General features: G+C 41.5%; 1 protein-coding gene across 1 annotated transcript; it reads left to right on the plus strand.

Annotated features, from left to right (window-relative positions):
* On the plus strand, positions 1-27,432 carry LOC134675347 (protein fem-1 homolog A). The gene is made up of 17 exons (XM_063533556.1): positions 1-249; positions 1,224-1,374; positions 3,787-3,962; positions 4,568-4,685; positions 5,844-6,008; positions 7,077-7,263; positions 7,298-7,443; positions 8,273-8,365; positions 10,717-10,784; positions 15,290-15,390; positions 19,407-19,526; positions 19,833-19,960; positions 19,993-20,241; positions 20,309-20,413; positions 20,467-20,598; positions 21,192-21,366; positions 27,102-27,432. The coding sequence occupies exons 1-17, from the start codon at positions 83-85 to the stop codon at positions 27,413-27,415; spliced, it is 2,595 nt and encodes an 864-aa protein (XP_063389626.1). The 5' UTR covers positions 1-82; the 3' UTR covers positions 27,416-27,432.
* Positions 27,433-27,436: the final 4 nt, after the last annotated feature.

A 27,436-nucleotide genomic window follows, 5' to 3' on the forward strand; every position in this document is an offset into this window, starting at 1 on the left:
TTGATTGATTTCCTATTTGTTTTGAACTCGAATCATTTCGCATTTTTTCTCATCGTATCAGAAAGAATAGTCATACGTAATTATGTGGGACGAGGAGACGGAGACGGAGTGTGTCAGCGACGTAGTGAGGCTGACGGCTTGGAAAGCTTCGGATACCTACGGGGTCCTTTACAATGATCTTATGCAGGAGGTCAAACATTCTGCGCCGGGCGCTAGGCTCTCGGCACGGCTGAGAACAGCACTTGAAAGGTAACTACCGTCCATTACATCAATTTATACATACCTACCCGATTTTATCTATGCATCAATATGTTACACTTAGTTATTTGTTATTTCTGTCATGAGTAAGGAATGTGAAAGATTCATATCCTGTGTAAGTATACTATACTCTGTCACAAACTATCGCATACATAATTTGTAACATGCAGCTATGAATAAAATCTATGCTTGGAAATCTATCAGACATAAAATAACAATAGGATAATATGGAACTTAATTTTATTTTTAGGGTTCCGTACCCTAAGGGTAAAACTGACCCTATTACTAAGACTCGGCTGTACCGTCCGTTAGTCCGTCCGTCCGTCTGTCACCAGGCTGTATCTCACGAACCGTGATAGCTAGACAGTTGAAATTTTCAGATGATGTATTTCTGTTGCCACTATAACTACAAATACTAAAAAGTACGGAACCCTCGGTGGGCGAGTCCGACTCGCACTTGTCTATAAAATAATTATAAAAATTAACTCATCTGACCATGCAAAGGCATTGCCCAACTAGATGTTCACTATGGAGGCTGTTGCCTAAATATTTTCTTGAATTGTAGTATTAATAACATAAACAGGTGTTTTAAGGGCAGTATTCCATCTATCCAATTTTTTTGTCCAATGTATATTTGCATCTCATATTTTGCTTAGCTAGAGAGTGAGACGCAATGCACATTGGACAGGTGAAATAACCAACCTAAACTGCTATAAGGTACAGTCGCCATCAGATATATCGGAGCGGTCGAGGCGCTCACAAATATCTGAACACGCCTTTATTTTGAACACCTCAGCCGTTCCGATATCGATATCGATATCTGATGGCGACTGTACAGGGGGCCAATTTCGACTGCGGGGTTAGTTTCAACAAATCGAAATATCATCCATGTTTTACATTATTAAGGATGCCGAAACAAAAGCAAAAGGTTGTTTTTCAAAAATGTTTTTTCCACAACCCCGCAGACTATCCCCCGACGACCGGCGCCTCCTCTGCTCCCGTACTCGCGACGGCTGCGCCCCGCTCTTCATAGCCTGCCGGCGCGGCAACCTGGAGGCGGTGGAGTACCTCGTCCACGTGTGCAACGCGGATCTGGAGCAGCGCGGCGTTTACGAGGTGAGGGTAAGCCACAATCATCTGTCATCGTCATCATATCATTCTATAGGTCCGCGCCAGGCGCGCTGCCGCCTACTAGGACCAAAAATCCTTTAACTGATCCTATGATGATACATAGTCTTCCGTCTTTTCGGTTTCGAAGAGGAAGAGTCTACAGAAGGCCAGAAGAACAGTTTGCTCCTTGTTTCTTCTCCAAAAGGGTTGCCAATGGCGGTGGATCTGTAATGTTCTGGGGCAGCATTTTCTGCGACGGGAGGACAGTGAGCACAGAACTGGTTTTCGTGCCTGCCTGGGGCCGTGACAGACCGGTGGTACATCACTGATATCCTGAAGGAATATGTTGTTCCTTATGCCGGTATTTTTGATGAGGGATCCTAATGCAGGATTATGCCCCGTGTCATACCACTAGGGCCACTGCAGCCTACCTTCTTGAAGTGGGCATCGACACCATGGACTGGCCCTATTAACCCCATTGAACACGTGTGGGACTACCTGAAAAGGAGGATTCGGAAGCGGAATCCTACCCTGGTCAATGTTGGGGAGCTGAAGGCCGCCTTGCTGGAGGAGTGGGACGCTATTCCTCATCATCACATCTGGAGATAGTCTATCCCCTAATGACCGTTGTCTCCTCTGCTCCCGTACTCGCGACGGCTGCGCCCCGCTCTTCATAGCCTGCCGGCGCGGCAACCTGGAGGCGGTGGAGTACCTCGTCCACGTGTGCAACGCGGATCTGGAGCAGCGCGGCGTTTACGAGGTGAGGGTAAGCCACAATCATCTGCCATCATCATCATATCATTCTATAGGTCCGCGCCAGACGCGCTGCCACCGACTAGGACCAGAAATCCTATTATTAACTGATCCTATGATGATACATAGTCTTCCGTCTTTTCCGTTCCGAAAAGGAAGAGTCTACAGAAGGCCAGAAGAACAGTTCGCTCCATGTTTCTTCTCCGAAAGGGTCGCCAATGGCGGTGGATCTGTAATGTTCTGGGGCGGCATTTTCTACGACAGGCGGACAGTGAGCACAGAGCTGGTTTTCGTGCCTGGCTATGGCCGTGACAGAGGATTAAAATTATGGCTTCAATCCAGTGGGACTATTTCGCCAGTATCAAGGTATTAGGAGCTAAATACGACGACTAAAATTGTATGGTTAGTACAAGGCATTGTAAGGGGACTTCATTAGCTCTTGTAAAGCGATAGCTGGATTTTACAAGTAAAACGTGGACACCAGCCGTTAACTCCAAAATGGTGGTTAAACGCATTTCAAGGCAAAACGTAAAAATGAGCGCGATCTCGCCAACAAACTGCAATCGCAGTTCGGCGAGGAATATAGTTTGTGACAAAATTGTTGTGTACTTTATGATAAAAATAGGCTGTGACAGACGGACAGACAGACGCACGAGTGATCCTATAAGGGTTCCGATTTTTCCTTTTGAGGTACGGAACCCTAAAAAATAGTTATTAGTTTTACAAGGGGGCAAAGTTGTTGTTTAACCGCTCGTGCTAATATTGATACCCGAGCAAGCGAAAGATTCCAAAATTGAACCACGAGCGTAGCGAGTGGTTCGAAAAATGGAATCTTGAGCGTTGCGAGGGTTTTAAAGCACGAGGGTTAAACAAAATTTGCCCCTGAGTGAAACACAAAATTTTTCACCACACCAACCCGAGGCAAATATTAAATGTAAAATATCAAATAAACACAAACCAAATCAAATCCAAATGAATGTTATTAAATATTTATCATCCATAATCATCATTTAAAAGTCAATTCTACCAGCCAACATCAGAAAACAACTCAAAATTTGCATTTGATTACTTCGCCTCCCATGTGAATAAAATGCAACTTTGCTATCAGTTCTTGAAGTGCAAAGTAAGCCTTTCCGAGCTGGTATGGTGAAAAGATTATTTCTCCATTCACTGCACACTACTACATTAGTTTACTGTATAAAGGCTATCAATATTACACTTTAAACAATATGAATGAGCAAAAAACAAAGAATTAATCACGACGCGTGACTATCAAGATGGCGCGCGAACCGGAAGTTACTCTGAATCTTTAAGTATTTAAATAAAAGTAAACAAAATCTACCCTCAAATGGCTCCTTAAGCCAGTTGAGGGTAGATGAAAACATTACATGATCAAATAATGTAGGTTAAAGTGACTGATCCAGGCGGTTTTGTATTTGGTTGGTTAACCAATAAAATGTTATAAGTACTCGAACATTTATAAATTGATTACTTTTATTTAAATACCTAAAGATACAAACTATAGAGGTCTGCGGCTGGCCGGTGGGCCACCCTTCGTTTAGCGCAGCGGGCTGAAAGTTGACGCTTTTCGGGGAGGGCAGAAGAAAGTTTTTTTGGTGACACATTTTTTTTTTAATCAATTCCTTTGACTTGCTTCATTCCCAGGTCCCAGACGAGCGCTCAGTCCACTGCGTGACAGCGCTCTGGTGCGCCGCAGTGGCCGGTCACCTACCCGTGCTCCGGGCTTTGGCAGACGCTGGCGCCAAACTAGATGCTGGCTCGGACTCCGGGTCCACCCCCGTCAGGAGCGCCTGCTTCATGACGCACCTCGACATAGTCAAGTACGGCAAGCTAAAACAAACCTAATGGTACATTTATAGTTTTCATAGTGTCAAATAATAACCTCATATAGGCACTCCGCTTTTGTGCATGGTAAGGTTACAATGATTACTGTAAAAGAGCCAATCATATGAGATACAAATCAATGGGTGTCAGATACCCCGCTATGTCGTTGAGTACGACATACTTTAATCATGAACGAACATTTATAGACCTGTAATGATATTGTCACATACTTTACTTCTTTGAATGATAAGGTTACAAATCATCATCATCATCTCAGCCCCACTGCTGAACATAGGCCTCCCCCTTGGACCTCCATACGTGTCGGTTGGAAGCGACCCGCATCCAGCGTCTTCCGGCGACCTTAACAAGGTCGTCCGTCCATCTTGTGGGTGGACGTCCTACGCTGTGCTTGCTAGTCCGTGGTCTCCACTCGAGGTTACAATAGTTTTAATAATTTTTCCTAATCTTCAAAATGTTCATTGGACGTCAGAGATTATGTTTACAATTTAAGCCTTATTGCAAAGGAGTAAGATGCAAAATTGTAAACATATCTCTGACGTCGACTGTTCAAAGATTATACTCATAATAATTATTGTTACAGATTCTTAGTTGAACGCGGTGCCGACATACACCGTCCGAATCACAATGGCGGGACGTGTCTCATCAATTCTGTACAGTCGTTGCGGTTATGCACGTATCTCATCGACCATGGAGCGGAGGTGAGCGTTATAGTTCGTAGCTTTCTAATAGAGCCCTACGGTTAATCCTATTGTCTATTGTTAAGTAAAACCGCACGTGCCACATGCACCTGCATAAAAAATCGTTCGTTCACATTACCCAGGTAATTGAGTGCCGGCGAGTAGAACGCTACAGAACCAGTCTAAAATGTGTCATCGAGATGCGTAACAAAGGCGCGTTATCGGAGAGCGCAGCTAAACTGGTTTTTTGAGCGTTGGACTAGCGCGCGCTCAGGTGCCTTATAGAATAACTAAGACACTTTTTTGCAGATAGGTAAGTAGCACGTGCGGTTTTACTTAACAATAGACAATTGGTTTAGACATCGGGCTCTATTAGAAAGCCACGAACTATACAAAGTTTACATGGTAAAAATGTCGTTAACAAGTTCGCAAAACCCTATCCCCCTTATTCATAAAACTTTACGGACCTGATTTAGTTAAATTACCTATGTTATATCCCTTTCTTACGAATACATAACTCAAAATGACAGATAAAGACACATGATTATTAGCTAATTGAGGTTTGTAGCGCGTTTATGAATAAGGGGGTTAATCCTGCCTCGGGAAACGTCAAAGAATGGAAATCAGTCGAAATTTTTAGATGAGATATTTTGCGAATTGGTATTATTTTATAAGGGGGATATTCAGACGTTTTGTAAAAAAGTTAAAGCTATATTTTGCTCAACCAGTTCAAATATTCAAATGAACTAAAAATCATTACTTAAGTTTGCCGTGACACGATTTTCAATGCCCATTTTTATCTATTATAAAAAAAACCGGTCAAGTGCAAGTCGGACTCGCGCACGAAGAGTTCTGTACCATTACGCAAAAAACGGCAAAAAATCACGTATGTTGTATGAAAGCCCCACTTAAATATTTATTATATTCTGATTTTAGTATTTGTTATTATAGAGGCAACAGAAATACATCTGTGAAATTTTTTATTGTCTAGCTATGCCGGTTTATGACGAGATACAGTCTGGTAACAGACAGACAGACCAGTTTTTACCATTTGGGTGCGGAACCATAAAAAAGCCTTTTTGAGCAACCCTATACTCTCCATAAGCCACTACTCTATAATAGACATATAACATTAAAAACGGTAAATACTCTAAACTAACTATGCTGACTTTCTCTCAGGTCGATGCAACAGACATGCAACACAAAACCGCCCTGCACTATGCGATCCAAGAGCACCGCTTAGAAACAGCGCGTCTACTGCTAGCGAGAGGCGCCGACCCGCGCCTCACTTCTCGAGCCGGAGACGACGCGTTACGTACTGCCGCTCTGAAGGGAGCTAGTCAGGTAAAATAAGTTTTTGGCAAAATATTTCATTTTTGGTACAAGCTTTTATCGCCGACTGTACTTTTTTTCCACAAGCAAATAATACTCATCGAGACAATTCTAAGAACCCCAAACACAATTAGGTTTCGTTGTTTTATCAGTTTATCACAGAGTTCCAATTGCCACCTCCGGTCTCCATCATCAGATCAGCTCGATGACACCATAATATTGCATTGTCACCCGACTTACGTATGTATGCAAAATTTCAGCTCAATCGAAACCCGGGAAGTGGATCAAATTTAACTTGCAAGATTTGATTACACACAGACAACGGTCAGGTGAAACTAAATAAAAGCTTGTAATATAGTATAATTGTCATTGTAGGGTAGTATATAGTATAATTGTAGGGTATTTGCTCATTGTCGTGAAAGTATCCTGGTTACGGCACCAATATTTCAATATAAATACTTATTAAAATATTGGTGCCGTGACCAGGATATTAGGTTAAAACCTAATAACCCAATTAAATATAAATTACCTTTCATATGACTGATAATTCATTGTCATGTACTCTGTTTCGCTGAACGATAATGCTACTTTGATTAGTTCAGAAGTAATAAAGTAAACAATAGAATAATGGAAAGATTATCCTGCAAGATTATCCTGGTCACCTATAAAGTTAATCGTCCTTCACTCGAATCATGTACGAAGGACACTTGCTATCTCAGAGATAATCAGTGTAAATAACCTACTGGCATATATTCTGCTTCCGTGGACGATAACGCAGTATACGATACGCATATAGGCTTGTTGTTATTTCGTTATCTTTAACTAACCTGCCCCTGTGTCTTTGTCCGCGTAAAAGCCGTTGAAAACTTTCAACCCAATTTTCACCCGCTTGTGGTTGACTTTTAAAAATCGTTTTCTCATAACTCTACCTTCGACGGATTAGACTGTGCTTTTTCGACATTCACAAGAAAACTGTTTTCTAAATTAAGAATTGCAAGAAAATATAAGGCTATAAATATTTATCTTAATCCATATTTTTCTAGGTTCTTAAAACAATCGATAACTATACCCTCTCACCAGGTGGTGGCACTGTTAGCGGCGCGCGTCCGCTACGGTCCCTCGCGTCTCGCCGACGCATACGAATTGTTAGGAGCCACTCAACTGGACGAATTCAACGATGTATCCGCCTGTCTAGCTGCTTGGAGACGAGCTACCGCACTTAGGCACGCTACGGGACAATACGTGCCTAAAGTACCTGAACAGGTAAAAAAATACCAACAAAAATACTAGAAAAAGCCTAGCCCCTTGTCTAGTTTATGTATATGAGTTGTTAGGAGCCACTCAATTGGACGAATTCAACGATGTGTCCGCCTGTCTGGCGGCTTGGAGACGAGCGACTGCACTTAGGCACGCTACGGGACAATACGTGCCTAAAGTACCTGAACAGGTAAATAAATACCAGCAAAAAATACTAGAAAGAGGCCCCCTCTGTCTAGTTGACGTATATGAGTTGTTAGGAGCGACTCAATTGGACGAATTTAACGATGTATCCGCCTGTCTGGCGGCTTGGAGACGAGCCACTGTTCTGAGGCACGCTACGGGACAATACGTGCCCATAGTACCTGGGCAGGTAAATAAATACCAACAAAAATACTAGAAAAAGCCTAGCCCCTTGTCTAGTTTATGTATATGAGTTGTTAGGAGCCACTCAACTGGACGAATTCAACTATGTATTCGCCTGTCTGGCTGCTTTGAGACGAGTCACTGCGCTTAGGCACGCTACGGGACAATACGTGCCTAAAGTACTTGAACAGGTAAATTAAGAACAGTAGGAAATAGTTGATCATATAGAAAGAAATACATACTCTGATAAAATTATATTTGGCCTTCGCCATGTTGCGGAGTTTCAAAGGTACTAATTTATTTTACTGACGATGATGAAATTCATCGAATAATATTTATGAACATCTGAGGTAGAGAATGTAGCCAGGGGTGCGAAACTCCTCCCTTCGGTCAAACTCGACTCCGTTCGGCTCAGCATTGCTCCGCTCCGAGCAATTATTAGGGTTGACACAACTTGACGTTCCTTTGCGTGCCCAGATAATGGCTTGAATTTTGACAACCCTAAATAGCCGAAAGGGATAGTGCCATATATTAGAAAGAGACAGCATGATTCGACCCTGAACCGCTGTCAAACCTCGGTTTTGTAGGAAGTTTCCTTTCTGTACGGTAGTACTATTTATTTATTCTGTGGTGTAACCTTTTATTTTTTGTAGGAGCCGCGTAAAGCCCTGCTATACATGCGCGAATGGCGCACTATGGCAGAGCTAGAAGCGTGCGCGGCCGACGCTGACACTCTGCGCATACAGGTTGGTTAAAGTACTTCTATGGTAAGTTGGCAACATAGTCTTAAAACATGGTCTTCTCTTCCCAGAGTGACACAAGCCTACGTCACAATAACATTGTGACTTTATATAGCGCTATCGCATATTATCATATAGCGCTCTCGCATGATGACATAGGCTTGTGTCAGTCACGTGACCACGAAAAGACGGGAAGAGAGTACCAGGCGGAGTACGTATATTATTATAGCATGGTTAGCAATTAGGTGTAAATAAATTAATAGTTTAAAAAACACTAGAAAAACACGCTTGATTGATACCTGATCGTGTTCAAAGTCCATTATGTGACCTTTCTCACAAGTGCAAACACGACTATGATACGATGTTCCATCATGGAGTTCAATGCGCGCAGCGACGTAGACGCGTTGATGAGTAATTAAATTAATAAATTGCGAAATTAGCGCGGCTCGGCCGCCGCTAGCAAATATACGCGATGAGTCTCTCCGAAACGGGTCAACCCATCGTGAATGAGTTCCTCGCCTTCCTGCAACTCAAAAACAAGCTGGTGCAGGAAGGAGCGATGGATGCGGCGACTGCTGTCCAGATGAATTCGCGTGCGTCGAGTTTCACCGTCGAAGACATCTGCGAAGCAAAGCAAGTGCTGTGCAAGTCCATCGGGATCGTCGGCACCTATGTACCTCACCGGAGAGGGGATGAAGCCGGGAAGAAGTCCCTCGAGGATATACAGAAAATCCTGAGGGAGAATAAAGACCGGATTCCGGAGTTTATGGCGACGGGTACTTCTATCCAGCCGTCGTGTGATCCGGATCAGGTTGACGTTCGCTACTTGTCAAAGGAAATCGTGGCCCTAAAGACAAGATTAGCGGAAGTTATCTCTAAGTTTGAAGCCAGCCTAGTCACTATTGCCGAATTGCGCAACGAAATCACAAGTTTGCGGAATGCTCCAACTCGGTCGGTGGCTTCAAATTTCAAGAACGATCATCGACCTGACACTGATGTTGAGTCGGTTAGTTTGTGTGTTGCTGACACGGTAAAATGTGCCGCACGCGCCGCTGCACCGCCCGCGCGCCCCCCGCGCGTGCGATCGCCACCAGTCACCTCGAAGTCACGTCAGCGTGCATATGCTGACGTCGCCGGCCAGCCTGTCGCAGCTAACCGGGTCAACTTGCCTGTTAAGGTGAATGAAGCACGGGCTCCACTTAAGGAGAAGTCCTCCCGCACCGATGTGGATAAGGAGGGATTCACACTGGTGGAAAGGAAACGCAAGGCGCGCAGGGCGCCTCGTAAGACTCTGTGTGGCACTGCGGAGCCGGTTAATTCTGGCCTACGAGTAGCGACACCGAGTAAGGCGCTATACGTGTCACGCTTACATTACTCCGCCGTGGCCGACGAGGTGGTGGAGTACGTCCGCCGGAAGACTGGCTTCACGCTGAGGGTGCACCAGCTACAGTCGCGTCACTATGTGCACTTCAGTTCATTTGTGGTGCGCGTGCCGCGGTCGCTGCAGGACACCATCGCAAGCGCGGACTTCTGGCCGAAGGGTGTGGTGTTTCGGCGGTTCCGGGGCAACCTGCCGAACCCTATGCCGAGTCAGACGACGCTACGGAGCCACGCCGTTACGTCGTCGCCCAAATCAAATGTTTAGTTAATTTAATTTTTTTTTATGTGTATTGTTTTTCTTTGTCTTTTCTTTTACTTTGTAGTTTCACAGTGCCTTGGTTTTATACTGTAATGCTGTGTTACTTATTTGATCAATAAAAAAAATAAAAAAATAAAAATCATGAAGTTCCAGTTCATATCTTCCGGCTCCATCATCAGATCAGTTCGACAGTACCATATTATTGTATCGTCATCAGAACTACATACAGCTGCCAATTTTCATGACGCTACGATCCTTTGAAGATGGTTAAATTAGTTACCATATATTCCATTACATAGTTGCATACAGGTCGACCTAATAAAAGCGTGTTAATAAGTTTTTGGCAAAAATTTCATTTTTGGTACAAGCTTTTATCGCCGACTGTACTTTTTTTTCCACAGGCGACTTATACTCATCGAGACAATTCTAAAAACCCCAAACACAATTAGGTTGCGTTGTTTTATCACATAGTTCCTATGGCCACCTCCGGTCTCCATCATCAGACCAGCTCGATGGTACCATAATATTGCATTGTCATCTGATTTATACATGCATGCAAAATTTCAGCTCAATCGGAAACCGGGAAGTGGATCAAATTTAACTTGCAAGATTTGATTACAGACAACGGTCAGGTGAAACTAAATAAAAGCTTGTAACAATGAAATTATATCGCGGTAGACCCGTTTGTGTAATTAAATATGTATAAACCTGTTGTTAGGCCCTGCTGGTGTGCTGCCGCGTGTTGGGCAAGGAGCACAAGGAACACGTCTTCAGACTTATGTACCGGTAAGATCATACATACAGTCATTATTATAAGGCAGGGGTCTCCAAACTTTTTTTCCTGAGGGCCATATTGCGCCTCAGAATTTTCGCGCGGGCCACCGTCGGCGCCCAAGGGGGGTGGGGTGTAACTGGTTGCTGCAGTTAGGGCTAAACAAGTGAACACCTGGAGCCTGGCTCCCGCGGGCCGGACTGGATCGCTGTCGGTGGGCCGGAATGGAACGCTTCGCGGGCGGGATTTGGCCCGCGGGCCGGGGTTTAGAGAGCCCTGTTATAAGGGGACGTCCAGAAATCATGTAAATAAATAAATAAATAATAAATAAATAAATATTATAGGACATTCTTACACAGATTGACTAAGTCCCACAGTAAGCTCAAGAAGGCTTGTGTTGTGGGTACTCAGACAACGATATATATAATATACAAATACTTAAATACATAGAAAACACCCATGACTCAGGAACAAATATCTGTATCATCATACAAATAAATGCCCTTACTGGGATTCGAACCCAGGACCATCGGCTTCGCAGGCAGGGTCACTACCCACTCGGCCAGACCGGTCGTCATCGTATTTGGCCTATTTTTGACAGCCTCCCCTTCCCCTTGGTGATATTTGGTGACTTTAACGCCGCCACAAGATCGCGTGATAATTTTGATGTTTTTTTTATTGGGTAAATACGCATATAAAATAGAGCGAATTATTTGATCTAATTAAATTTTTGAGTACATAATTGTTGTTTTTGTAAACGGGGACGTTTTGAAAAAAAAATACACGTGATATCATTGATATCATCTCTGATCCCCGCTCCCCCATCGTGATAGTTCGTGATATTTTTCTTATCACATTTCCGATCACATGATTTCTGGACAACCCCTAATAGAAAATTAAAAGTAATGATATTAGTAGAAAAATAATAATACATTTATGTAAAAACTTGGTAGTTTTTAATAATTATGTTCTGTAACTTGGTCCGAAACATTTTAAGGCGCTCTTATATTGGAGTTTTACGTTTCCGAGGGGGTGAAGCAGACGAGTGGTAGAACAGGCGGGCGGGCGCCCCGCGCGCCCCGCCGCACCATTCTCGCGCAGCACGTCTACGTCCTTATTCTGGCGCCACCGGTATTCTAAATATTCTGATTTGTCAGTTCCGGGATTTTTTCCGGCAATTAATATCGAATAAGGTTTATTAGCAAATTCGTATTTTAATGAGTATTTAATGAAATTATATACAATATGAGAGTATACCCCGACAAACTAAGAAACTAATCAAATTATACCCAATTATTATGAGGCAGAAATTAGTACTTACTTACCTTAAAAATATAATAGAGTTAGACCAAGAAAATTCTGCAACGATTTTGATTGCACACGCAGTGCAAGTGTTATTTTGAACGACAAACCTTTATGAAATTATGATTAACACTTGCACTGCGTGTGCAATCAAAATCGTCGTAGACTTGGTCTAATTCCAGAAGTCAATTTCGGGCAAGTAGGTATTGAAAATAAGGAAGAATACTGTAGTTCGTTTTTTTAGCATTAGAAAGTACTTGAAAGAAGGTAAGCGATCTTGACATGTCTTTTAATTGAATAGCGCTTTTTTAAAATCAGTAACTATTACTTATGAAAGCTTATTTTATATATTAGGACTTTTATTTTATATAAAATCAATCAACATTTGCATGATGTGTCGCATCCCCGTAGCTGCAGGCGTCCATAGGCTATGGTGAATGCGGGTCGTATGCTTGCTTGCCACCAGTGTGGTATATAAAAACAGCATTTTTTGGAATAAATTTCCATATAGCACGGTACGGACTTGGCGGAAATAAGGTAGAAGTACCAGTGCTCAACGCTGCACTAGTATTCGACACGGGCACTTTATGTCAAAGTGACAAGAATTAAATTTGAATACAGAAAGATCGTCGCCGTTCAAATTTAACCTATATTACTTTGACATAAAGTATAGTGTGTAGCTTTCAATTAGAGTTCAACGGCTAATCCTATTGTCTATTGTTAAGTAAAACCGCACGTGCTACTTACCTGCAAAAAAGGGTCTTAATTATTTTATTTGGCACCTGAGCGCGGGCTAAGCCAACGCTAAAAAAACCAGTGTAGGTGCGCTCTCCGATAACGCGCCTTTGTTACGCATCTCGATGACACATTTTAGATATTCGCCTCTCGCCGGCATTCAGTAACTGAAGTACGTATTTTTTATGCAGGTGGTGGGATAAGGGCAGGGGAAAGAAGAAGGTTGTAGCACGTGGCATTAGCGGTTTTACTTAACAAAAGGATTAGCCGTCGAGTTCTATTTGAAAGCTACACACTATACCCATGTCGAATACTAGTGCAGCGTCGAGCACTAGTACTTCTACCTTACCCAATCATCATTCATCATTCTCTTGCCCTTGTCCCATTCACTTGGGGTCGGCGCAGCATGTCTTTCACTTCCACACCTCTCTGTCGCCCGTCATTTCATCATTCACTTGCATTCGTTTCATATCACCTCTCACACAGTCCATCCATCTTTTCCTCGGTTTTCCTTTCCTCGTACTTCCCTCCACATTCATTCGTAATACCTTTCTCGTCACATGACTTTCATCCCTCCGCATCACATGGCCGTACCACGCTAGGCGATTTGCCCTTACTTTTTCTGTTATGGGTGCAACTTTCAGGCTTCCTCTTATATATTCATTCCTAATCCTATCCATTCTCGTCACGCCACACATCCATCTCATCATTCTCATCTCCGCTACATGCAATCTACCTTACCCAATATTAAACAGAAAACCATTTTAGGCATTTTTCGACCACTTCCCTTAAAACGCATGTAGGTAACTCGGAAACTAAAAGCGGTGAAATGATGGTGGTAACCATACACTAAACACTCCCACATATGTATTTGAAATCCGTACACATATGTTTAAAAATGATTAAATTTGATTAATTTAATAGCCTTTAATAAAATATGTTTACACAATTTATCAATCGTGACTGAATTCCGGATTGGTTAGATGGGTGTGTGCCTTTGCTTCCCAACTTGTTATAAAATAAAATGACAATATGATGGGCGAATGTCTGAAATGTCACAGTAATTAAGAATCATTTTGCTTTTCTTCGTAAGCATGTTGAAAAACATTGTGTGTATAACATTATTTGCATATTTATACAGTGATTACCCATTTTATGAAACGTCCACTAAACTAGCATAGGTCCGACGCTGGCAGTGGCCACGGGCGTACTGGCGCGGGGAATGGGCGCAAGGTATTGCCGCGTAGGGTGTAATTTAGTAGGCAAAAGTTGAATTCATAAAATTATGAATGAAAAGATTAACGTATCGATAGAAGGACCAGCAATAACGAAGATTTACTTAAAAGCTATCGAATGAGGTAAGTTTCATATCCATTTTCGTCGTAGTACTTCTAAAATATGGATCAAAAGACAGCTTTAAGCATGTTTTCAACTTAAGATTCTATCGAGAAAATAATGAGCCGTTGTGTTTCTGACAAGCAATAACGTAGTTCAAGGACTAAAGTTATACATACTAGAAAATAAAGCATGAAATCCTTGCAAAAGTCTGTAAATATGTTTACAAAAAAGCGCATTTTACTACACACCGCGCCTTAATCTATACCTATAATAGGGACCCTTGTTCTATTTCGTCGGGTGACAAGCAAAAGTCACTAACTAACACCATTGAAGTTATTGGACAATAAACCGTGTTACAAGTGTAATAAAGTGCATTGTTACTTTAATTTTTTTATATTACTTTTACTTCGTTTTTTTAGCATTAGAAATAAGGTAAACAATCTTGATGTGTCTTTTTATTGAAAAACAAGTTTAAAAAATAAGTCACGGCAAATATGTAACAATTATGAATCTAATACGATCATTTTTATTCTTCTTCTTTCATAAGTAATAGTTACTGATTTTTAAAAGCGTATTTCAATTAAAGGACATGTCAAGATCGCTTACCTTCTTGCAAGTTCTTTCTAATGCTAAAAAAAAACGAACGACTTTTGCTTGTCACCCGACGATTTATGGTGGACAAGGGGTCATCCATTAATTACGTCACACGAATTTCTAGGTTTTTTGACCCCTCCCCCCCTCCTTGTCACACTTGGTCACATTTAGCAAACCCCTTCCCCCCTAGTGTGACGTCACATTTTTTCTACGAAATAGCCAAATCGAATTAAGTAAGTACCTAAATATTATTAATATTTTATCAAAATATTTTTGACGATATAAATATTAGTAATTTTATAACCCAAAACTGCTTAGGAAAGAAAATTGAACGAATAAAAACGATTATCGTTTTAAAAACTTGTTATTTAAATGTACAGCTAATAAAATAATTTAAATAATATTTCGGTTACTGATGAATTTAAAGTGACGTCACAAAGTTTGTGTCCCCCCTCCCCCGTGTCACAATATGTCACATTTTCTTGACCCCCTCCCTCCCCCTAAACGTGTGATGTAATTAATGGATGACCCCCGATATGATTATTGACAGTGGAGCATCTTATGCGGACTCTTTTCGGTACCAGCGCTGCATCGACCTGTGGACGTGGGCTCTCGAAATACGGCTCGAGAAGGACTCCATTCTCTACCCTGGTAAGATTATTTGGTAATTACCACACAAGACATATCTGTCGGCGGCCGATCGTAAGATCAGGTATATCGTAATAGTACATTATTGTCGAGGTACGGAAGTATTAGCTACTTGCAGGCTGAGGATTCGTTTTAAACGGACGACCTTTGGGAGTCCGTTTAATTGAATCCGAAGCCAGCAAGTAGCCTTCCAGCCGAGTCATATATAGTGCTTTTCTCAAAAATGGTGCAAGATATATAAATATCATATAAATATTTTACAAAAGCTACGTTCTTACGTATATATTTTCACAGAAAAAAGTAGAAACAATTGAAAAAATTAGCTTTGCCGCCTTTTTATTTTTTTAATACAAAAATAGAAGTGTATTTTTCTGCCGAAAATACGCCAACCTATTTGAGACAGCTAAATAGTCGCGGTACTAATCATCTGTTTGGCTGTTTAATGGGCCTGTGCTTTCATTTGATATGGCCATTTCAACTTTTAAAAAGTTTGGAACTCGACAAATAATGGAATTTGTATGCAACATTGCCGTCCCAAAATCGAGACTGCAATGTTTTTAACTTTTTAATTTTATATTGACCATAAACTACGCGCTTCGCGACCTATTTTTTAGACGGCAAACTCGACTTTGCCGTCCATTTTTGAGAAAAGGAACATTGTATTGTTTTGAGGATAGTCACATTAAACCAATATACAGTGTGTTTTTTTTAAGTGGGACAGTATGGGGAAATCCTAAAGTATAAGAGATACAGGGAAACTGTCTTAGGAAACATTAGGTACTTTTTTGTGAAAAAAAAATTGGTATAGTCAAAATTTTGGTCAAGTGTGAGTTGTCCCTAAAAATGATTAATTTTGATGAAATTTTTTTTTTGACGCACATCTACTCAGTTTCATGAGGGGATCATTTTATTGTATGGGAAGAAAAAAATCGGGACAGCAGAAGTTAGGTAAATTTAATAAAATAATTTTACATTAAAGTAAATGTTCAAAGTGGCCTCCCTCTTGTCGAATGCAGGCACGAGCGCGTTTCAGAACACCTCTGGTAGCTTTAGACAAGGCGTTGTGATGTATGTTGTTCAAATGATAATGCACTGCGTCTTTTAACTCTTGTACCGAGTTGTAAGTATCTGCATAAATTCGACCTTTAAGGTACCCCCAAATGAAAAAATCCAACGGTGTTAAATCGGGTGAACGTGGTGGCCATTTAATAGGGCCATTTGTGCCCATCCAGCGATCAAGAAAATGTTCATTTAAAAACTGTTTCGTAGCGATACTATTGTGGGCAGGGGCGCCGTCTTGTTGGTAGATGATATTATTCAAATTATTTAATGGAATTGCCATATCTACTAAATCCACAGCCATGTTTAATATTTCCTGATATTTTTGACTATTCAATGTTCCATGGTAAATTTTAATGGCAAAGATTTTATTATCTAATATTGCACACCAACAATTAAAGGAAAAGCGGACCTGGTTATGGGTTGCCGTAGTTCGGAAGGGGTTTGTACGTGCCCAAAAATGATTATTTTTTCTATTGTACATGCCATTGTTTGAAAAATTGCATTCATCTGTCCAAATAATCCGGCTTGGAAAAGACGGGTTTCTAATCGAGCATGCTACAAACCACTGGCAAAATGCTAATCTCCGGTCAGTGTCTCCTGGAAGCAATGCTTGTACAAGATGACCTTCTATGTAACACTTGTACTTGTAAGCCTTCAATACCTTTCGTACTGTAGATTTATGCACACCGATAGTGTTAGCAGCTTCCCTCAATGAGGCTTTTGGGTAGGCTTCAAAATATCCTAAGATTGCGATAGTTGTAAATTCATTTATTACTGTGGCTCGTCTCTTCCGTTTTAATTTAAAACAGCCTCCCTTTCTTAAATTTTTCACCAGTTTGTCAAAAATTTTGCGGTCCGGTTGATCGCGGTCCGGATAACGTTCCCGATACCACTGTAACGCATTCACAGAGCTACGATAATTTACAAAATACGCTTCAATTAAATCTACTTTATGCGAGTTTGGTAATTCCATGACGAAAACTTAACATAATGTTAACTTTAAACAATGAAATATCAAGTAAAATACTGTTTGTTTCAAGAAGTTCCAAATTTAAAATTTGTTTTTTTTTTAAATTAGATTTGTAAGGTAAGGCTCGCGTAAGAATATCTTAAAGTATTTTAATCCTTTTTAAACCAAATAAAGTGTTCCAAATTCAAATGTAAAACTGGAATAGGCAATATTTTTTAAATAAAAACCTTGCAGTGGGCAGTGGTTTTCAATTTACACGGGTTGTAAAAATGAAAACGATTTTCTTAAATTTGACTAACTTCTGCTGTCCCAATTTTTTTCTTCCCATACAATAAAATGATCCCCTCATGAAACTGAGTAAATGTGCGTCAAAAAAAAATTTCATCAAAATTAATCATTTTTAGGGACAACTCACACTTGACCAAAATTTTGACTATACCATTTTTTTTTTCACAAAAAAGTACCTAATGTTTCCTAAGACAGTTTCCCTGTATCTCTTATACTTTGGGATTTCCCCATACTGTCCCACTTAAAAAAAACACTCTGTATAGGTAAGATAGGTTCGTTAGGTTGCTTCAGATGCCCGAAGGGCAAAGTGCCCAAAAATAGGAGCCTCGCGTAGCGGGGCTCCGTCGACTCAAGAGAACTAGTCAAAGATTTTCACGTTTCACGATATGCCTAGGAATTTCACGATATGCCTGATCTTACGATCGGCCGCCTACATATTGACCGTGATATGAACCGTGATTACCTTTTGTATTGTTTCCGAGCTCCGGATATTTCGACGCAGTTACATGCGTCCTGTTCACGAAAAGGTAATCACGGTTCATATCCCGGTCGATATAAGTCTAGTGCAGGGGTCTCCAAACTTTTTTATCTGAGGGCCATATTGCGCCTCAGAAAATTCGCGCGGGCCACCGTCGGCGCCGAGGGGGGAGGGGGGTTGTATCTGGTTGCTGCTGTTAGGGCTAAACCCCTGGAGCCTGGCTCCCGCGGGCCGGATTGGAACGCTTCGCGGGCCGGGGTTTGGAGAGCCCTGGTCTAGTGGAACTAAACGCGAATCATTCAAAACTGCTAATCACTACACATTATAAAACAAAGTCTCCCGCCGAGTCTGTCTGTTTGTGTGTATGTAAGTTCTCGATAAATTCCACTGAACTGATAAATTCTACCCGATGCTAGATCGAGTAGCGGAATTATCACTACCGCTACTCGATACTAGAATCGATACATCTGGATGTCGACTACGAAATAACGCGCGTTGTGGTAACCCTTTCTTTACTTATAGTAATTAGTAATTACTATCACAAAACAGATAGGTACAGAAATCAACCTACATACAAAGCGCGCTCGAGCAACGCACACATAGACACTGCTCACGGACACGATATCTCGGACCAGTTGGGACCACTGCGAGCGTGAGTGCCATCCGCTTGAGACACGCGTCTGTGAACTTTTTTGTGCAATAATGGAGAAACAAAACAAAAAGTTATTATAACTGTACAGTGGACGGTTGTTTAAATTCAACATTAAACGGTGAATTGTCGTTTTTTAAGCTACCAGTGGTTTCAGAGAGAATGCGTATGCGAATTTATTACATTGTACATGAGAATGCGAATTTATTACACTTAAAAATAAATTAAAAGTGTATTTCGCCAATTTCGGAATCATCGCAAGATATTTTCTGTGGCAAATTTGTAATATAACAATGACATTAAAATTAAAATACCTATTTGAGTTATTAATGTTATTATTAATTTATATTTCCATTCTTCCCGTTTCATTCTCAACAATAAATCAAACAACTAAATACGAGATACGATATGATTAGATACGAGTGCCACTACCACGATAGTTGTTTGTGCACAAGTCATAGTTCGCAACAATCGCAACCCTAGAGCGACCGCCGAGCGTAGGTATGAAAAGTAAAGTACATACATGTGATTGACTTCTGTACTTATCTATTTTGTGTTACTATATTGTTTAGATACATGCCACACAGCGTGCGCTTTGACGCGGTTGCTGCTCGACGCACGCGGCGCGCTGCCCGCACAGCCACATGAAGATGTGGTACACATTGCCGAGCTGCTGATGAACGCGTTACCTGGTAACTATTATTACATTATTTGTAGATGCATTTTCGCTCGAAAAGATGGTGCCATACCTTTGGCCTTTACTCGTGTAGATGGCGATACCGTTTGAACACATGCGGAAAGAGTAATAGAATGTATTAGATCCCATATATTTCACGACTCTTCTCTTTCTGCACAGACTATCAGTCAAAGAACATTGGTCAAAGTCATATGGCGTTCTAAAAGTTTTAATCAAAATCACAAATCAAAAATTTGGGGTTTTCCACGGATAAAAATTAAAATGTGTGATACTGATGACACTGACATGTTATCTTTTTCAGAGGCCCGCGAGTGGCTCGTGCCGCGTCCCGTGTTCAAGAAACAAGTGGACACGTTCGACCGCGCGCTACGCTGCCTCGCGCACCTGCTGCACCTGATGCTGGACACCGCCACTACCGATGAAGAGCGGACACTTGTGAGTACATGTTGTGTTATACAGAGGCCCGCGAGTGGCTCGTGCCGCGTCCCGTGTTCAAGAAACAAGCGGACACGTTCGACCGCGCGCTACGCTGCCTCGCGCACCTCCTGCACCTGATGCTGGACACCGCCACTACCGATGAAGAGCGGACACTTGTGAGTACATGTTGTGTTATACAGAGGCCCGCGAGTGGCTCGTGCCGCGTCCCGTGTTCAAGAAACAAGCGGACACATTCGACCGCGCGCTACGCTGCCTCGCGCACCTCCTGCACCTGATGCTGGACACCGCCACTACCGATGAAGAGCGGACACTTGTGAGTACATGTTGTGTTATACAGAGGCCCGCGAGTGGCTCGTGCCGCGTCCCGTGTTCAAGAAACAAGCGGACACATTCGACCGCGCGCTACGCTGCCTCGCGCACCTGCTGCACCTGATGCTGGACACCGCCACTACCGATGAAGAGCGGACACTTGTGAGTACATGTTGTGTTATACAGAGGCCCGCGAGTGGCTCGTGCCGCGTCCCGTGTTCAAGAAACAAGCGGACACGTTCGACCGCGCGCTACGCTGCCTCGCGCACCTGCTGCACCTGATGCTGGACACCGCCACTACCGATGAAGAACGGACACTTGTGAGTACATTTAGATTTAAACTATTAACTAAGGGTATTTCTATGTAACCTATTTCTCTTAACTAATTTGTTCCTGGTTCCCCGCGATACGGGCAAAACCTAGTCTTGAATATACTTTTTGGACTTTACATTTAATTATTTACAAGACAACTAATATAAGTCTCTTAATTTTCAAATTTAGACACTAAGTCCGCATATTGTACTTTACTTGTTATATTGTGCAATAAAGTTTAAAATAAGTAAATAAATGATAATTTTAAACTGGCAACATCTAAATATGACCGGGCACGCCTAAACAAGCGCGAGGCCGCACTGGCAGGATCGCCATGTGAGGTGGGACGTAAAGATACAACCGACAGGTTATAAGTAAGGCTTTATTCTTATATATGATACTTATGCTAGGGTATATATAAGGTACATGTGAGAGAGTGTGCGTGTCATATATGGTGCACACTATAGGTGTACAGTTAAGTGAAAATTCCCATCTGTCGTAATAGACACGTTTTGTTAGAGAGTGAACTTTCTGTGCCTAGTATAATTATAGGTATTTATTCTGTGGTAGCGGTACAAAATTATAAGTATTTTTTTCGCAGGTACACCGTCGAATGCGTCGCGTAGTCGAACTCCAACTCCGCTCAGCACACACCTGCGACACGCTCCTCCACCTCTCCGTATCTCGGCTGACTGTGATTCGTTCCTCTTATTGTGGGGAGGAAGCAGGCGCCCTGTTCCCTAGCGCGAGTCTGGCTAGGGCGTTACTGGCTGCAGGTAATATCATCATCAAATATACTTATAAGAGGTCACAGCGATACGTTACTGATCTGTCAGTGTCAAAAGTGAATTTTACCAACCAAAAAAGTCACTTTGGATACTGATAGATCAGTTTCATATCGCTGTGACCTCTTATAAGGATTGTTCAAATCGGGCCGATAGTTTGACAAGTGACAAGCCATTTGTCAGGTAAAATAGACGGAAAATTTGGAAAATGCAGGCTCAAGGGGCGTCAAGAGAAAAGCGTGTCTATCTGTCTACTATGCGAGGCCGAAAGTCGACCTGCGGGAAGTTAGTGTACATTTAAGATACTTGGGGAACTTTCAAGCCCATATCTGTCTAACGCTCTGAGTTTTCTGCCCTGCGCGAAGTTCGGGCTTCGTATTTTGGCATTTGTACGATTGTTATCTGCGTTAATACTAAAACGCGTCTTTTTCGGACGCTTCGAGGCTTCGGCTTTACGCGAAGCTCGGTCTTCGCATTTAAGAATATTTATTTTTTATTATTTATTTATTTTCAATCACATGTCCGGCTCACAGCGGAAACCGAACGCCAGAACATGGAGATGCCTGCGAAATGTGCGGAAAATGCCCATCTCAGTTCCGGGCCTGTAGTGTTTGTCTATGCCTAGATATAGTGACAGCTATAGCGCTGTCTCGAGCACGCGGATGTGGGTAGTCAGTCCGATGACAGTTACGGTCACGGACGGGTGTCTGCCGAACATTGGTGTGGTATCGAGCCAGTGAACGTAATTATCTGGTACTTAGGGGAGTACTACAAGTGGCGACGAGGGTAAAGGTTAGTGTAAAATCAATTATACCAAACGAGATTAATTATATGAAAAAGAAAAGAAAATATGAGGGTGGTAGGTAGCTAACTACAAAACCTCAAAGAGAGTGGGTAATACTTACAAAGTTACTTGCTACGCAGATAAGGTAATTGAACAAAACATAAACAACCGCGGTAGGTACTTAAAGTTACATAGAACATTGTCGATTCAGTAACAGAAAAAAAACTATTCATACTTATTGCTGGGACTAAGACAGGTACTTATTACCAGAATAAGGGTATTTATGAGTCCTTTTAAAATTAAATAAAGTTAACACTTGTCGGATCTTGCCAGTACCATAGAAGTAAAATCCTAAGATAAGTTTTATTGATATCTAACAGACTTACCTAGTGTGAGTAGTGTGTGTCATATTCTTACGTTACCCGTTACATACTTACCTAGGTTAACCGTCATACTCGTGTAACTTATGGAAACGATAAGAATGAATGTTTATTATATATATATGTATGAAAAATATATTTGTTGTAGCTGTGGGTACCAACCTAGTTATGAATTTAGTAATTGAAAGTAGAAATTTGAGAATTTAGAAAAATGTACTGTATGTGTGTATGTAATGTATGTAATGTATGTATGTGTAATGTATTCTGAGAATGATTATAGGATTTAAAGTAGGTATTCATACAATAATCCAATCATTGAGCGTTTGTGTGAGGTGGGGAAAGTATGTGAGGCGAAATTGGTACTTAGGTATAGTAGGCTTTAAGTACTAAGTTACCCTGATGAATAGAGAATTGAGAAGAACAAGATAAAGATGGTTTATTATTCATGTAGGCATGTTACAGTGCGCTTATGAACGTCAAATAAAGCTGCACCGGCTCCAACCCTGCACCTCTGCCTCGAAAGGATTTGAATCCCCCCTCAATTGGAGGAGAGTGTGCATATGTCTGTTATTATTTATACTGGGTTGATATTGCAGGTGTTTATTTATTGGCTAAGCTACATCTGACAATAATGTAACAATAGTTATTTGTTTTACAAGGGGGCAGAGTTGGTTAACCGCTCGTGCAAATATTGATACCGGGGGAAGCGAAAGGTTTCACATTGAACCACGAGCGTACCGAGTGGTTCATTGAAGGGTGAAATTTTGAGCGTTGCGAGGGTTTCAGGGCATGAGGGTTGGACGGATTTTGCCACCGGGTGAAACACAGACTTTTTCACCACACTCACGCAAGGAACATAGTAACTATAAAATATCAAACAAAATTAAACCAAATGAAGTCCAAATGAGCGTTATTAAGTATGTTATCATTCAAAATTATAATTTGTAGATATGTCCAATATAAGGAAACCAGTTTGCATTAGGTTGCTTCTCTTGTGGTTGAAATGCAATTTTCTCATCAGGTTTTGAACAAACAAGAGAGCCTTTGCGAGCTGGTGTGGTGGAAATACAATTATATTGGTTATTATTTAAGGTACAAAGATAGTATATAATCTACATTGCATGTGAACCATGCGTAAATGTTTGCGGCAGTATGGGCCTACATTACATGTGAACCATGCGTGGATGTTTTGCGGCAGTATGGGCCTACATTACATGTGAACCATGCTTGAATGTTTTGCGGCAGTATGGGCCTACATTACATGTGAACCATGCGTAAATGTTTTGCGGCAGTATGGGCCTACATTACATGTGAACCATGCGTGAATGTTTTGCGGCAGTATGGGCCTACATTACATGTGAACCATGCGTGAATGTTTTGCGGCAGTATGGGCCTACATTACATGTGAACCATGCGTGAATGTTTTGCGGCAGTATGGGCCTACATTACATGTGAACCATGCTTGAATGTTTTGCGGCAGTATGGGCCTACATTACATGTGAACCATGCGTAAATGTTTTGCGGCAGTATGGGCCTACATTACATGTGAACCATGCGTGAATGTTTTGCGGCAGTATGGGCCTACATTACATGTGAACCATGCGTAAATGTTTTGCGGCAGTATGGGCCTACATTACATGTGAACCATGCGTGAATGTTTTGCGGCAGTATGGGCCTACATTACATGTGAACCATGCGTGAATGTTTTGCGGTTGTATGGGCCTACATTACATGTGAACCATGCGTGAATGTTTTGCGGTTGTATGCTTACATTACAAGTTGTGTATATGTTTGTTATGATTTAAAATGTTGCAACAGCGCGAGAGAGTTTAGACTTTGGCTGCAAGCATGAAGGAATAACCAGCAATGGTTGTTTCCAGGTCACCCCGATTCAACTCCATCATGGCGAATCTTTTACCTCCACCTGAAAAACTTGACATCGAAGGAGATAGCGCATCGATTGCGGTTCGTTGGGAAAAGTGGAAGAGGTCATTGAACATATACCTTGAAGCTTCAGCTATTACGGACGATGGGAGAAAAAGAGCAACATTGTTACTCCTTGGGGGGCCAGGGCTACAGGAAATTATTTATAATACGCCTGGAGCAATGGTAGAACAAGTCGAAGGGGTGAATGTCTATGAGACGGCCGTAACTAAATTGGATAGCTACTTCAAGCCAAAGCAGAATAAGATTTACGAGAGATACGTCTTCCGCCAAATTAAACAAGAAGAAGGGGAGCGATTTGAAAAGTTTGTCATAAAATTAAGAAATCAAGCGAGTAAATGTAAATTTACAAATACTGATGAGCATTTGATTGATCAGATTGTAGAGAAGTGCGCGACCTCCGAACTCAGAAAGAAAATATTGACTTTAGGAGATGACGTGACATTGGATAAGATTATTACGGAAGCTAATACGTTAGAAATAGTAGGACAGCAATTAAACGGATATGAACAGAAGAAACAATTAACTGAAATTAACAGAATCAGCCATTTTAATCAAGACCCAAGTTCAAGGAAAGGAAATATACGAGAAAAGAGAGATGGGGTTAAAGGCAAAACTAACAAATGCGAACGATGTGGTCTTGTGATACTTTCAGCGACAGAGCATGAGTGTCCAGCGAAAGGGAAAAAATGCCATTCATGCGGAAAATTGGGGCATTTTATTGCGCTTTGTAGGAGCCGACCTGAGAAACGGAAATTCGAAAACTACCAAAACGATAACAATAAGTTAAATAAACGGCAAAAGAAAGAAGTGAATCTGATTACCTCGGGAAATGAGCCTAAGGACACAGAGGAAGTACATTATGTATTTTGATCATAATTTATTAGAATTCCTGTTCAGCATGGAAACCCAATCTTGATTATGTGATTACCACGTTGCACCATAAGGTCAATAATTAAACCTATTGTATAGAACCACGTTTTTATAAATATAAATACATTCAGATTTAGATTAATGATAAATATTAACACTATATAAATCTCCATCATGTCAAAATTATGTTTCCCTTCTCATCATCATCGTACATCCTATACATTACATAGTAAAAATAAAAATGTCTCTCACAATAAGGATCGTGATGTACGAGTATAAAGAAAATGTATCAGTCAATTAAATGTAAATCAAGTTAAATTTAAAATAAGTAAATGTCAATGTATACAATACAATGTCGTCATTCGTCAATACAATTCCAAATAAAAATAAAAGTACCTATCACAAAAGAAATTAATAAATGTCATTCAAATTACAACAATATCGAGCGAGTAAAGCAAAGCAAAGTTCTTACATTTAACTAGGAACAGCCGTGTGGCTGGCTATCTAGTAAGCACGTCTCAGCATTTCGATGTTTTGACTGAGCTATCTGAGGATAATTAGCTTATCACGCTATAACTTTAGTGAAATTGTTCTAACTATTGAATACGAAATTATTAATTATTTGATTCATTATATTATGATCAGGCTCGTTTATGGAGTAGAATAAAGCTATTTAGGAGGGTTTTGCTATTCTGGTTATCATGTTTGCAAGAAATAATGGTAGCGTTTGGTATCAAATGAAAGTACTCGGTTTACACATGAAAATAATATTGTATAAAATTACCATTTTATGATAAATAGTAAGAAAAAAAAAACGAAATAAAATGAACATAATATAGGTATTTGACATTTGACATTTTATGGCTTACCACGATACAGTTTGTTTAAATCTCTATGGTGACTTAAATCACAGACCTTGCAATAAATCGCACGCGGTTTTCGATCCATTGCCGACTTAGTAGGTGCAACAACTTCGACCGATCTAGCTTTTTGGCGAACTGCGTGTTCTCAGTTCGGGGCAAACTAATAGTAACATAAAATAAATTTACTCGTTAACGGAATACGGAGGGTTATCCAACAAAAGATTTCTCAAATCGCCCTGAATACTGGCCCATTTTTCAAATCGTTGTTGATAGTAAGTCGGCCGATGACTCGTGGGTTCTTTTTTGAGAATGCCGTGCGACGGGGAACCTTCCCAGATGCCCTGTAGCTCAATTAGAAAAAAAAAAGAAAAGGAAATAATAGGAGGGAAACATGACAGTACCTTAGTAGAAGAGGAGAAAGTTTATATAAAACAGATGGAAAAAGAAACAAACTAACGCCGACTATTCACCCTAGACCTCATGTCGTGGAACAAGTAACAGGAGGAGACGTAGCTACAAGAAATGAAGAGACAGGACAAAGTCTTGACGGAATGTAGTACACTTAAAGAAAGTAAAGGCGAATAGACAATTAATCCAATGAGTGTATTCAGATCATAATCAGATTGATCGAAATAAATAAATTATACTAAGGAAGGGATGTAGTGTTTGTCTATGCCTAAATATAGTGACAGCTATAGCGCTGTCTCGAGCACGCGGATGTGGGTAGTCAGTCCGATGACAGTTACGGTCACGGACGGGTGTCTGCCGAACATTGGTGTGGTATCGAGCCAGTGAACGTAATTATCTGGTACTTAGGGGAGTACTACAGGGCCCTCGACGGTACGGACATTCATTCGATTCTATTTGTGTTTTTTCGTCCAGGAGCGGACCCGCTGCGGCGCAACACGGCGCGCTGCACCGCGCTGCACGTGGCCGTGCTACCTTACAACTTCAGCTCGGCGCTGGTGGAGGCGCTGCTGGCGGGCGGCGCGCACCTCGACCAGCCCAACAAGTTCGGCGACTCGGCGCGCGAGCTGCTCGCGCTCAACGCGGCCAGCGCCGTGCGCCCGCTGCGGCACGTCACGCTGGCCTGTCTGGCCGCCAGGGCTCTGTGCAGGCACAAGCCGGGTGCGGTGTTAGACTCACCGATGATACCGAGGCATCTAGTGCAGTTCTTGGATTTACATCGCCCTTAGTTTGTTCCATTTTGTCACATT

Source organism: Cydia fagiglandana, chromosome 21, assembly GCF_963556715.1.
Source record: "Cydia fagiglandana chromosome 21, ilCydFagi1.1, whole genome shotgun sequence".
NCBI lineage: Eukaryota > Metazoa > Arthropoda > Insecta > Lepidoptera > Tortricidae > Cydia > Cydia fagiglandana.